The sequence below is a fragment of the Scyliorhinus torazame genome, chromosome 2 (assembly GCF_047496885.1).
Source record: "Scyliorhinus torazame isolate Kashiwa2021f chromosome 2, sScyTor2.1, whole genome shotgun sequence".
Taxonomy (NCBI): domain Eukaryota; kingdom Metazoa; phylum Chordata; class Chondrichthyes; order Carcharhiniformes; family Scyliorhinidae; genus Scyliorhinus; species Scyliorhinus torazame.
Window position 1 is genome coordinate 127671177 of NC_092708.1, and position 13650 is coordinate 127684826.

At 57.7% G+C, this 13650-nt stretch overlaps 1 protein-coding gene across 1 annotated transcript in view; it reads left to right on the top strand.

Moving 5' to 3' along the window:
• The first annotated feature begins 1215 nt into the window (after positions 1–1215).
• Positions 1216–13650, top strand: part of mtx2 (metaxin 2) — a 183957-nt gene continuing 171522 nt past the window's right edge. The window contains exon 1 of the mRNA XM_072477008.1: positions 1216–1376. Within this exon, the coding sequence (XP_072333109.1) occupies positions 1337–1376 (40 nt within the window). The 5' untranslated portion in view covers positions 1216–1336. The remainder of the gene's footprint in view (positions 1377–13650) is intronic.

Below are 13650 nucleotides of genomic sequence, written 5' to 3' on the forward strand. Positions count from 1 at the left end.
AAGAATAAAGGGATTCGGGGATATGGTGTACGGGCTGGAGAGTGGAGCTGAGTCCACAAAGATCAGCCATGATCTCATTAAATGGCGGAGCAGGCTCGAGGGGCCAGATGGCCTACTCCTGTTCCTAGTTCTTATGTTCTTATTCAATTCCCGCTTGGGTCACTGCGGAATCTGCACATTCTCCCCGTATCTGCGTGGGTTTCCTCTGGGTGCTCCAGTTTCCTCCCACAAAACGTGCTTGTTAGATGAATTGGACATTCTGAATTCTCCCTCTGTGTACCCGAACTACCGGAGTGTGGCGACTAGAGGATTTTCATAGTAACTTCATTGCAGTGTTAATGTAAGCCTACTTGTGACAATAATAAAGATTATTATTATGCAACCATTCTTTGTGTCCCCGTATGCATGGGGTTGGCAGATCTGGCCGAGGTGGTGGTTTCTGCCTGTTATTTTTTTTTGTAATTTTGGTCTCTGCCAGTGGCTACATCCCCAACTTTATTTGCTCCATTGGTGATAACCATGCCTTCAGTTTCCCAAGCCCTAAACTCTGAATTACCATTACACACCTATTTCACTTTCAGATGCCCATAAGTTCACTTTTAACTAGGTTTTTCACCATCTGACCTAATACCTTCCAGGTTGCATTGAGGCGTTCTATTATCTTAATAAATACAAGTGGTTAAAGTTATAGAGAATAGAATTGAGCCTTTGGCCCATCCAGTCTGCATCGACAAAACTTGTTGCTGTTTCCTGCATTACAACAAGGATGAATAAATGACTGCATATCAGAAGTACTTTGCTGTCTTCAAAGTGTCATGAGACGTCTGTGGCTGTGAAAGGCGCTATATAAATGCAAGTCTCGAATCTCTTCTGCTCCTCCTTAAAACATACCACTTTGACCAACTTTTAGTCATCCATCCTAATTATTTTTCGGATTTTGTTGGCTCTAAAGCACTTCGGGGGCATTTTCCAACCTTAAATCCAAGCTATTGTTCTAACCTCTGACGAGACACTTTCATAAAAACGGCAAAACGCCCCATGTCTCCGGAATGGACAGGCAGGCAGACAATATCGTGCTGACCATTAATTCACATCCCCGAGCAGCAGATACTGCGCGTGCGCCACATGGAGGGGCAGACAGGTGACGCCGTGCCGGCCGCTAATCACCACCGCCCATCACATCACCGAGCAACGGATACTGCGCGTGCGCCACAGTGCCTGGCCGGCGCAGGAAGTGAACGTGCATTGACGGAAGTGAGTTGGTGCCGGCTTGACATTGTCTCGAGAACACCCCGAAGATTCTCCCCAGCGCCGGAGCGCAGTGTTTGTTTTCGTCATGTCGATAACAACAGACGTGTTTGTCTGCCAGATGGCAGGTAATGGACCCCAGTGTTGCTTCATGTTGCGCCTTGTCGGCGGAGAACAGGGTTAGCTTGGGCTTTGATGGAGGGAGCAACAGGTGACTGGGAGGCAGTCGCTGCAATGTTGTTCTACCCAGGAAGATTCTCCCGTTTGTGCGGCCTTCTGATGAAATGTATGAGATTGCCAGATCTTACTTTGGGTCATCTATTGCGTTTATTTTTCATACTAGCATTGGGTTGTACAGCCTACGCAGATGTTTTCAACGAAAGCAGAACTTTGCCAATGTGTGCACAGTACTTTGCTCATGAGTCTCCGACTGTCTCTTGTTTGATGATTGCCGAACGGCGGCTGCTTTCCGAATTAAGAATATGAAGATGATTGAACAAGCCATCTAGATTATTTGTAATTTTGGATTTTAATGTTTGAAAAATAAGTAAGGCATTGATTCAAGTTTTGCTGCAACCAATTTGAAGGTAAAATAAGTGTGAGAATACTTTCCCAAAGTGATCTCGCATCCAAATCATACAATACAAAACAATTAGACTGTAGTTATGTGACTACATTTGCATTATCCTACAGCATGCATTGAGGTAAAGCATTATTATCAGTACTCACTTGAGTTGGGCTACAAGAGGAGGTTTTTAAATGTGAAGGCAGAAAGAGAATGGGTGAGCATCAGTCAGGTAGTGCTCTTGTCTATCTTGTTTGCCATTTTAGATACTGGTGAGGGTGATGGTTCCTGAGGGGAGTGCAGCCAGAGCAAAGTCTGTGGCACCACAGCTGACTCAGCTGCACAAGAGGGGAGCATGAGGGTGGCACAGTGGTTGGCACTGCTGGTTCACCATGCCAGAGCCCCAGGTTCAGTTCCGACCTTGGTTGACTGGGTGAGCTTTGCACGTTCTCCCCATGTCTGCATAGGTTTTCTCCGGGTGCTCTGATTTCCTACCACAGTCCAAAGATGTGCAGTTTAGGTGGATCAGCCATGATCAGTGCACGGGAATAGGTTGGGAGAGTGGTCCTAGGTACAGTACTCTTTTGGAGTGTCAGTGCAGACTCAATGGGCCAAATGGCCTCCATCTGCACTGTAGGGATTCTATGTGAGGAAGAAGAGTGGAAGAGCAGCAGTTATGGGGATTTGATAGTCTGTGAATCAGACAGGTGTTTTTTGTTTAAACGTGACTCCAGGATGGTGTGTTGCCTCACAGTGCGATGGTCAAGGATTTTGTGGGGGACTTCCGGTGGCGTTCGCGAGTGGAGCAGCCGCACTAAACAGGTTCCAGCCGTTCTGCAAAATCGGGTTTTAAAATTAAAAAAAAAAAAAAATTAAACGTCCCCCAAGTGCGTTCTGCACAAGGGTCAAAACACCATTCCACGGAGCCGGAGAGGTAAAAGGGCGAGAGAGGAGAGTCTGGTCCCTGTGAGTACAGCAGAGCGGCTGCACGTGGAGGAGGAGGAGGAGTTACCCAAGAAACAGACGGAAAGTTGGAGGACCAAAAGACCGGGGAGCGGATAAAACTTACTTTTTTCTCCTATCCTGAAAATTTGAATTTAAAAAAAAAACCAAATCTTCGGGTATTTAAAAAAAATTTTTTAAATAAAAAAAAGTGCCAAAAGGGAACCAAAGTAGAGGCAGAACGGACGCCAGGGGCGAACCCACTCAGACGAGCCGACCGGCGCATGAGGCGGCGGAGCGGCGGTTTCGCCGCAACAAAAAGAACAGGAGCAAATTTCCCCTGTGCCAGGGTGGAACTGGAAGGCGTCCTTTGCCGTGGCGTTGAGGGACCATCAGGAAATCAAGGCGGAGGTTAGAGCAGACATGGAGGCTGCGGTGAAAGCAGCAGTGGCCAAGGCCCTGGCGGAGATGCAGCTCACCCTGGGCAGAGCAGAGAAGATACCGGAAGCCCAAGAGGTGACTATTAAGGAGCTGGAAAAGGCCGCGGCCGCCGAGCGACCGGATCACAGCACTGGAGAAGGAGGTGGCGAAGCTGGTCACAACACAGGGGAGCCTGAACGGCAGAGTGGACGATCAGGAGAACCGCTCGAGAAGGCAAAATGTAAGGATTGTGGGCCTACCGGATGGGATTGAGGGCAGAGGCACCACTGCATACGTGGCCGAGATGCTGGGCAACTTAGTGGGGAGGAAAACTTAACCCAACCCATCAGAAATGGACAGAGCACACCGGTCGCTGCGCCCAAAACCCATGGCTGGGGAGCAGCCGAGGGCAGTAATAGCTAAACTGCACCGGTACCAAGACAAGGAAGCAATCCTCCGCTGGGCCAGACAAAACAAAATCTGCCAATGGGAAGGACACGACATTAGGGTTTACTGAGACATTGGGGCAGACCTAGCCAGGAAACGCCAAATTTAATAGAGCGAAAGCAGCACTTTACAAGAACGGCGTATTTTTTGGTATGCTGTACCCAGCAAAATTCTGGGTCACATACCAGAACAAAGAGTACTTCTTCACAGACCCCGCCGAAGCAAACAAGTTTGCCGAGGAACGCGGGCTGGAAAACCGCCAGCAAGGGTAGACATAAGGAGCTCCCTGACAAGGAGCAACAGCACGCCGACGGGAGGGGGAGGGGTGAGGCAACACCTATCCTCCACCCACCCCCAACGGAGAGGGGACCCTGAACAAAAAGCAAACCACTACTAGAGGGACCACTTCAGGTGGGAGACCATGGCCCAGCATGAGGGAACGAGAGTAGCGGAGAGTGGAGAGCAAGTGAGAGGAGTGCAGGGTAAGATGGGGGAAGAACGGGCAGAAAACCGTAGAGATCGGGCGAGGGAGAAGCGAGACAGCAACTCCCGGAAGGGGGGTCACCGCACTAGCAGGAAAGCTTACGCCGGAGGTATGCAACAAAGCAGGCCGCAGCGTGCCTCCAAAAGGGGGGACGGTGCCAGGCCGGATGAGGGGGAGCACTTAACAGAGGCGGGAGAGCAAACTGGGATAGGGAAGGGAGGGAGGGGTCGGGGGGGAGGGGGGGGGGGAGAAGGGAGGGAGGGGGGGGGAGAAGGGAGGGGGGGAGAAGGGAGGGGTCGGGGGGGAAAGGGAGGCGTCAAGGAAGGGGTCGGGAGGGGGGGAAGGGAGGGTTCTGGGGGGGAGGGGGGGAAAGGAGGGTTCGGGGAGGGGGGTGGAAAGGGAGGGGTCGGGGGGGAAAGGGAGGGGTCGGGGGGGAAAGGGAGGGGTCAAGGGAGGGGTCGGGGGGGAAAGGGAGGGGTCAAGGGAGGGTTCGGGGGGCGGGGGGGGTGGAAAGGGAGGGTTCTGGGGGGGGATGGAAAGGGAGGGTTCTGGGGGGGGGATGGAAAGGGAGGGTTCTGGGGGGGGATGGAAAGAGAGGGTTCGGGGGGCTGGAAAGGGAGGGTTCGGGGGGCGGGGGGGTGGAAAGGGAGGGTTCGGGGGGCGGGGGGGTGGAAAGGGAGGGTTCGGGGGGCGGGGGGGTGGAAAGGGAGGGTTCGGGGGGCGGGGGGGTGGAAAGGGAGGGGGCGGGGGGGTGGAAAGGGAGGGGGCGGGGGGGGTGGAAAGGGAGGGGGCGGGGGGGGTGGAAAGGGAGGGGGCGGGGGGGGTGGAAAGGGAGGGGGCGGGGGGGGTGGAAAGGGAGGGGGCGGAAAGGGAGGGGGCGGGGGGGGTGGAAAGGGAGGGGGCGGGGGGGGTGGAAAGGGAGGGGGCGGGGGGGGTGGAAAGGGAGGGGGCGGGGGGGGTGGAAAGGGAGGGTTCGGGGGGGGTGGAAAGGGAGGGTTCGGGGGGGGTGGAAAGGGAGGGTTCGGGGGGGGTGGAAAGGGAGGGTTCGGGGGGGGTGGAAAGGGAGGGTGGAAAGGGAGGGTTCGGGGGGGTGGAAAGGGAGGGGGCGGGGGGTGGTGGAAAGGGAGGGGGCGGGGGGGGTGGAAAGGGAGGGGGCGGGGGGGGTGGAAAGGGAGGGGGCGGGGGGGGTGGAAAGGGAGGGTTCGGGGGGGGTGGAAAGGGAGGGTTCGGGGGGGGTGGAAAGGGAGGGTTCGGGGGGGCGGGGGGGTGGAAAGGGAGGGTTCGGGGGGGTGGAAAGGGAGGGTTCGGGGGGGGTGGAAAGGGAGGGTTCGGGGGGTGCGGGGGGGTGGAAAGGGTGGGTGTGGGGGGGTGAAAAGGGAGGGTTCGGGGGGGCGGGGGGGGTGTGGAAAGGGAGGGTTCGGGGGCGAGGGGGGTGTGGAAAGGGAGGGTTCGGGGGGCGAGGGGGGGTGGAAAGGGAGGGTTCGGGGGGCGAGGGGGGGTGGAAAGGGAGGGTTCGGGGGGCGAGGGGGGGTGGAAAGGGAGGGTTCGGGGGGCGAGGGGGTGGAAAGGGAGGGTTCGGGGGGCGAGAGGGGGTGGAAAGGGAGGGTTCGGGGGGCGAGGGGGTGGAAAGGGAGGGTTCGGGGGCGAGGGGGTGGAAAGGGAGGGTTCGGGGGGCGGGGGGGTGGAAAGGGAGGGTTCGGGGGGCGGGGGGGTGGAAAGGGAGGGTTCGGGGGGTGGAAAGGGAGGGGGCGGGGGGGGGTGGAAAGGGAGGGTTCGGGGGGTGGAAAGGGAGGGGGCGGGGGGGGTGGAAAGGGAGGGGGCGGGGGGGTGGAAAGGGAGGGTTCGGAGGGCGGGGGGGTGGAAAGGGAGGGTTCGGGGGGTGGAAAGGGAGGGGGCGGGGGGGGTAGAAAGGGAGAGGGCGGGGGGGTGGAAAGGGAGGGGGCGGGGGGGTGGAAAGGGAGGGGGCGGGGGGGGTGGAAAGGGAGGGTTCGGGGGGGGTGGAAAGGGAGGGTTCGGGGGGGGTGGAAAGGGAGGGTTCGGGGGGCGGGGGGGTGGAAAGGGAGGGTTCGGAGGGCGGGGGGGTGGAAAGGGAGGGGGCGGGGGGGGGTGGAAAGGGAGGGGGCGGGGGGGGGTGGAAAGGGAGAGGGCGGGGGGGTGGAAAGGGAGGGGGCGGGGGGCTGGAAAGGGAGGGTTCGGGGGGCGGGGGGTGGAAAGGGAGGGTTCGGGGGCGGCGGGGGGGTGGAAAGGGAGGGTTCGGGGGGGTGGAAAGGGAGGGTTCGGGGGGGGGAGGGGGGGGGAAAGGGAGGGTTCGGGAGGGGGGGGAAAGGGAGGGTTTGGGGGGGGGAGGGAGGGTTCGGGGGGCGGGGGGGTGGAAAGGGAGGGTTCGGAGGGCGGGGGGGTGGAAAGGGAGGGTTCGGGGGGTGGAAAGGGAGGGGGCGGGGGGGGTGGAAAGGGAGGGGGAGGGGGCGGGGGGGGTGGAAAGGGAGGGTTCGGGGGGGTGGAAAGGGAGGGTTCGGGGGGAGCGGGGGGGTGGAAAGGGAGGGTTCGGGGGGGGCAGGGGGGGGAAAGGGAGGGTTCGGGAGGGGGGGGGAAAAGGGAGGGTTCGGGAGGGGGGGGAAAAGGGAGTGTTCGGGAGGGGGGGGAAAAGGGAGGGTTCGGGAGGGGGGGGAAAAGGGAGGGTTCGGGAGGGGGGGGGAAAGGGAGGGGGGAAAAGGGAGGGTTCGGGGGGGGAAAGGGAGGGTTCGGGAGGGGGGGAAGGGAGGGTTGGGGGGGGAAAGGGAGGGTTGGGGAGGGGGGGGAAAGGGAGGGTTGGGGAGGGGGGGGGAAAGGGAGGGTTGGGGAGGGGGGGGGAAAGGGAGGGTTGGGGAGGGGGGGGGAAAGGGAGGGTTGGGGAGGGGGGGGAAAGGGAGGGTTCGGGAGGGGGGGGAAAAGGGAGGGTTCGGGAGGGGGGGGAAAAGGGAGGGTTCGGGAGGGGGGGTGGGGGAAAAGGGAGGGTTCGGGAGGGGGGGGTGGGGAAAGGGAGGGTTCGGGAGGGGGGGGAAGGGAGGGTTCGGGGTGGGGAAAGGGAGGGTTCGGGAGGGGGGGGGAAAGGGAGGGTTCGGGAGGGGGGGGGAAAGGGAGGGTTCGGGAGGGGGGGGAAAGGGAGGGTTCGGGAGGGGGGGGGGGAGAAGGGAGGGTTCGGGAGGGGGGGGAAAGGGAGGGTTCGGGAGGGGGGGGGGAGAAGGGAGGGTTCGGGAGGGGGGGGGGGAGAAGGGAGGGTTCGGGAGGGGGGGGGGAGAAGGGAGGGTTCGGGAGGGGGGGGGAGAAGGGAGGGGTCGGGAGGGGGTGGGGAGAAGGGAGGGGTCGGGAGGGGGGGGGAGAAGGGAGGGGTCGGGAGGGGGGGGGAGAAGGGAGGTGTCGGGGGGGGGAAAGGGAGGGTTCGCGGGGGGGGGGGAAGGGAGGGTTCGCGGGGGGGTGTAATGGAAGGGAGGGTGGGTTTGGGGGGGGAAAGGGAGGGGTCGGGAGGGGGGGGGGAGAAGGGAGGGGTCGGGGGGGAGAAGGGAGGGGTCGGGGGGGGAGAAGGGAGGGGTCGGGGGGGGAGAAGGGAGGGGTCGGGGGGGGAGAAGGGAGGGGTCGGGGGGGAAAGGGAGGGTTCGCGGGGGGGTGTAAGGGAAGGGAGGGTGGGTTTGTGGGGGGGAAAGGGAGGGAGGGTTTGGGGGGAGAAAAGGAGGGAGGGTTTGGGGGGGGGAGAAAGGGAGGGAGGGTTTGGGGGGGGAGAAAGGGAGGGAGCGTTTGGGGGGTGTAAGGGAGGGTTCGGGGGGACGACACAGGGAAGAAGAGACAAACGAGGCTAGTAAGAGAACAGCAATAAGGCTACAAAGTCCCACAAACCAGGGCTCGGAACAAGGAATCTCTGCAAGCAACCACCCAGTATGGTATCTGGGGCGAAGGGAGGCCCCGGAGTGCAGGGGAGTACCACGTGGCGGACTCAACGTTGGTGGCCATGTTGGTGCCCCCTGGATAAAGGGAAACCCTGGAGCGCAGGGTCCCGACTGCATGGGGAGAGCAGTGACAGTGGCCATCTTGGACAGCCCCCTAACAAAGGGAAACCCCGGAGTGCAGGGGCGCATACAAAAGGTAAGTATGGTTAATCCCACAGAAACGGGGGGACAGAAGGCCCCCACCAGGATAGTCACCTAGAACATAAGGGGACTCAACGGCCCAGTGAAAAGATCCAGAGTCTTCACCCACCTAAGAAACATGAAAGCCGACATAGTCTTCCTCCAAGAGACACACCTGAGAGAACAGGACCGACTGTGGGTAAGAAAGCCTGGGTGGGACAGACCTACCATTCCTGTTACGGGATGAGAGCCAAGGGGGTGGCAATACTGATCAGCAAGAGGATGATGTTCAGGGCGACAAAGATGGTTATGGACCCCGGGGGACGGTACGTCATGGTCAGTGGGGACCTGGACGGGGCACCGGTAGTACTAGTTAACATGTACGCGCCCAACTGAGACGACAAACTTTTATCAAAAAGACCATGGCAGAAATCCCCGACATAGCAACGCACCGACTAATCATGGGGGGGGGAGGGGGGGGGGGAGGGGGGGGGGGAGACCTTCAACTGTGTACAGGACCCAATGACTGACAAATCAAACCCCAAACCAGGGAAAACCTCAAACATGGCAAAGGAACTCGGTCGTTTTATGGAACAGATGGGGGCGGTGGACCCCTGGAGGTTCACCCACCCAGGGGAGAAGAAGTTCTCCTTCTTCTCCCCAGTACATAACGTATACACCAGAATTGACTTCTTTGTGGTGGGGAAAACGGTGCTTCCGTGGCTGGACAAAGTGGAATACTCCGCAATTGTGATATGCGACCACGCTCCACAGTACATGGATGTGAGGTTGGAGCCGGGCAGGGCCCAATACCCCACATGGAGATTGGACACTGCCCTACTAGCAGACAAGGCCTTCAACAAAAAGATATTGCAGGCCATAGCAGAGTACACGGAGAACAACCAAAACGGGGAGGTCTCACCCTCCACGTTCTGGCAAGCGCTAAAGGAAATTATCGCTTTCAAAAGTGCGAAGAGATGGGGTGGAAAGGGCGGCTAGGCAGCAGCTGGTCGACTCCATACTGGAGGTAGACTGTAAATACTCCGAGACCCCGACCATAGAGCTTCTGGCGGAGAGAGAAGAGCTACAAAGGTACTTCGATCTGCTCTCCACTAGGAGAGCAGTGCACCAACTCCGCCAGGCACGGGGGACCCTATACGAACACTGAGACAAAGCCAGCCGCCTGTTGACACCAGCTGAGAAAGCAGGCAGCCACCAGAGAAATTGCACCAATCATGGATACCAGAGGCACATTGGAAACAGAAACAGAAAAACCAGATCAACCAAACCTTTTGAGGTCTTCTACCAAGGGCTGTCCACCTCAGAGCCCCTAACGGGAGTCCGGGCTGAAAGGGTTCCTTGATAGACTGGACATGCCAGTTGTGGGGGACGGCAGAAAACGGGGCCTGGAAGCACCACTAGCACTGGGAGAGATCATGGACAGCATTAGCTCCATTCAGGCAGGGAAGGCGCTGGGACCGGACGGGTTCCAGGTGGACTGCGACACAAAATTTGCGGCAACACTGGCCCCACACCTGCAGGAGTTGTTCACAGACTCGCTGGCTAGGTGCACACTGTCACCTACACTCGCACAGGTATCAATCATGCTGATACCTCAGAAAGATAATGACCCAACTGAATGTGGGTCATACAGAACCATCTCACTGCTAAATGCAGATGCCAAAATCCTAGCCAAAAGGCGAGAAGACTGCCTCCCAGAGGTTGTCGCAGAGGACCAGACGGGCTTTGTCAAAGGTAGACAGCTAACCTCGAACATCATGCGCCTGCTGAACGTGATAATGACCCCATTCGGGGGGAGAACACCAGAGGTGATCATCTCCGTGGACGCAGAAAAGGCCTTTGACAGGGTCGAATGGAAGTACCTCATTGAGTTACTGGAGCGGTTCGGCTTGGAACAGGGTTCACCTCCTGGGTAAAGCTCCAAAACAACGCTCCCATGGCGAGTGTATGGACAAACAACTCACGATACTTCCAGCTGCTAAGGGCACCAGACCAGGATGCCCACTGTCCCCATTGCTGTTCGCTCTAGCGACTGAACCATTCGCAATCGCGCTCAGAACAGCAAAAAGCTGGAGGGGGACCCGAAAGGGAGGCAGAGAGCACAGAGTCTCTCTATGCAGATGACCTGCTCCTCTACATTTCGGACCCACAAAACAGCATGGACGGAATCATCGCGCTCCTGAAAGAGTTTGGTGCCTTCTCGGTCTACAAACTCCACATGAGCAAAAGCGAGATCTTCCCGGTACACCCACAAGAAGGGTGGGGGGTAGCACTAATGGGGCTGCCATTTAAACAAGACCGACACAAATTCCGCTACCTGGGGATCCACTCTGACAGGAAGTAAAAAAGGACCTGCAAAGATTTTTTTTTCAATAAACATTTTATTGAGGTATTTTTGGTATAGTAACAACAACAAAATAAACAATATACATGAAACCATAAACATAATGCAAAAGCCATTTACCTCTCATACAGGTCCCACCCTTATTGACCCCCTACTCTAATCTAAACTACCCCCCCCCCCCCCCCCCCCCTCCCCAGTCTGCTGACGATTAATTTCCCGCAAAGCAATCGACGAACGGTTGCCACCTCCGGGCGAACGCTAACAGTGACCCTCTCAAGGCGAACTTGATTTTCTCCAAACAGAGAAAGCTAGCCATGCCCGATAGCCAGGTCTCCGACTTCGGGGGCTTTGAGTCCCTCAATGCTAATAGTATCTGTCTCCGGGCTACCAGGGAAGCAAAGGCCAGGGTGTCTGCCTCTTTAACCTCCTCTATTCCCGGGTTTCTGACACCCTGAAATTCACCACTTCTGGACTCAGCGCCACCCTTGTTTTTAACACCGTGGACATGACGTCCGCAAACCTTTGCCAAAATCCCCAAAGCTTTGGACGTGCCCAAAACATGTGGACATAGTTCGCCGGTCCTCCCGCACGTTTTGCGCACCTGTCCTCCACTCCAAAGAATCTGCTCATCCGGGCCACTGTCATGTGAGCCCGGTGAACAACCTTAATCAGGCTGAACCTGGCACATGTTGCGGACGCGTTGACTCTACTCAACCCGTCTGTCCATCGACCGTCCTCTATCTCACCTCCCAGCTACTTCTCCCAGTTGCGCTTCAGCTCCTTGGTCTGCGTTTCCTCCGACCCCACAAGCTCCTTATAAATGTCCGAGATGCTCCCTTCTCCTAACCTCCCTCTGGAAACTACGCTGTCCTGAATCCCCCATAGCAGTAGGAGCGGGAAGGTTGACACCTGTTTATGAAGGAAGTCCCGCACCTGCAGATACCTGAATTTGTTTCCCCTCGCCAACCCAAACTTTTCCTCCAATGCCCTCGTGCTCGGAAAGCTCCCCTCTATGAACATATCCCCCGTCCTCTCAATCTCCGCTGTCCGCCATAACTGGAACCCCCTGTCCATACTCCTTGGGGCAAACCGGTGATTATCACAGATTGGGGCCCAGAGCGATGCTCCCACATGCCGTCTCCACTGGCCCCAAACTCTCAGGGCCGCCACCACCACTGGACTGGTGGAGTACCGTGCCGGCGGGAACGGCAGGGGCGCAGTTACCAACGCCCCCAAACCGGTGCCCTTACATGAAGCCACCTCCATACGCACCCATGCCGATCCTTTCCCCACCACCCACTTCCTGATCATGGCTATATTAGCCGCCCAGAAATAGTTGCTAAAATTTGGCAGCGCCAGCCCCCCTCTTCCCTATTCCGCTCAAGCTTTACCTACCTCACTCGCGGGGTCTTGCCCGCCCAGACGAAGCCCGTGATAACTCTGTTGACCCGCTTAAAAAAGGACCGCGGAATAAAGATGGGGAGACACTGAAATACAAATAGGAATCTCGGGAGGACCGTCATCTTCACCGTTTGCACCCTCCCAGCCAGAGACAACGGAAGCGCGTCCCATCTCCGAAAATCGTCCTTCATTTGGTCCACCAGCCGGGCCAGATTCAATTTATGCAGCTGGTCCCATTCCCGCGCCACTTGGATGCCTAGGTACCTTAAAGCTTCCCTTTACTAACCTAAACGGCAGCTCTCCCAGTCGCCTCTCCTGTCCCCTCGTCTGGACCACAAACATCTCACTCTTTCCCATATTAAGCTTATATCCCGAAAACCAGCCAGATTCCCCTAGAGTCCTCATGATTTCTTCCATCCCCTCTATTGGGTCCGAAATGTACAGAAGCAGGTCATCTGCATAGAGCAAAACCCTGTGCCCCCCCCCCCCCCCCCGGGACCAGTCCTCTAGCCCCTCGAGGCTCTCGGAGCAATTGCCAACGGCTCTATTGCCAGCGCAAACAACAGTGGGGAGAGGGGGCATTCCTGTCGCGAGGACCTGCAAAGATGGAACACACTCCAACTCTCCCTCACGGGGAGAGTCCAGACGATCAAAATGAATGTACTGCCCAGGTACCTCTTCCTACTTAGATCTATCCCGATCTACATCCCGAGGCCTTTTTCAAACTAATCATGCCGTTCGTATGGTGGGGGGAAGAATGCTAGGATCCCAAAGAAGGTCCTACAAAAAACAGAATCCAGGGGGAGGGGGGGGGGGGCTAGCCCTCCCAAACCTACAATTCTCCATTGGGCGGCGACAGCCGAGCGAATAAGGGGATGGTTCAAGGAGCCAGAAGCAGAGTGGGTGCGGGTGGAGGAGGCCTCCTGCAAGGGGACCTGGAGGCCCTCGCTACGGCGGTGCTCCCATCCCCACCCAAAGAAACACTCCAGCAGCCCAGTGGTGATAGCCACTCTCCAGTCCGGGAATCAACTACGGCAGCAATTTGGCCTGACCAAAATGTCGGACAAAGCCCCCATCTGCAACAACCATAGGTTCACACCAGCGCTGACTGATGCCACCTTTAAAAAGTGGGGACAAGACAGAGGGACATTGACAGGGACCTACATACGGACGGCAGAATCGCAACACTGGATGAACTGACGGAGAAATTCCAGCTAGCCAGGGGGAAAGAGCTCGGGTACCTGCAACTCAAAAACTTCCTACGAAAGGAGACGAGGACGTACCCACAGCCGCCACGACGGACATTACTGGAAGAGTTACTGGATGCAAACATCCCAGATAAAGGAAACTGTAGCGACATGTATGAACGACTGGTAGAAAGGGCCGACACCGTACTGGACGCAACAAGAAAGAAATGGGAGGGAGACCTGGGGATTAAAATAGGGTGGGGACTCTGGAGCGAAACAGTGCATAGAGTCAACTCCACCTCCACGTGCGCAAGGCTCAACCTGACGCAATTAAAAGTGGTACATAGAGCTCACTTAACAAGAACTCAAATGAGTAGTTTCTTCCCGGAGGTGGAGGACAGATGTGAGCGGTGCCAAGGTGGCCTGCCCAACCACGCCCACATGTTCTGGTCTTGCCCCAGACTTGATGGGTACTGGATAGCCTTCTTTGA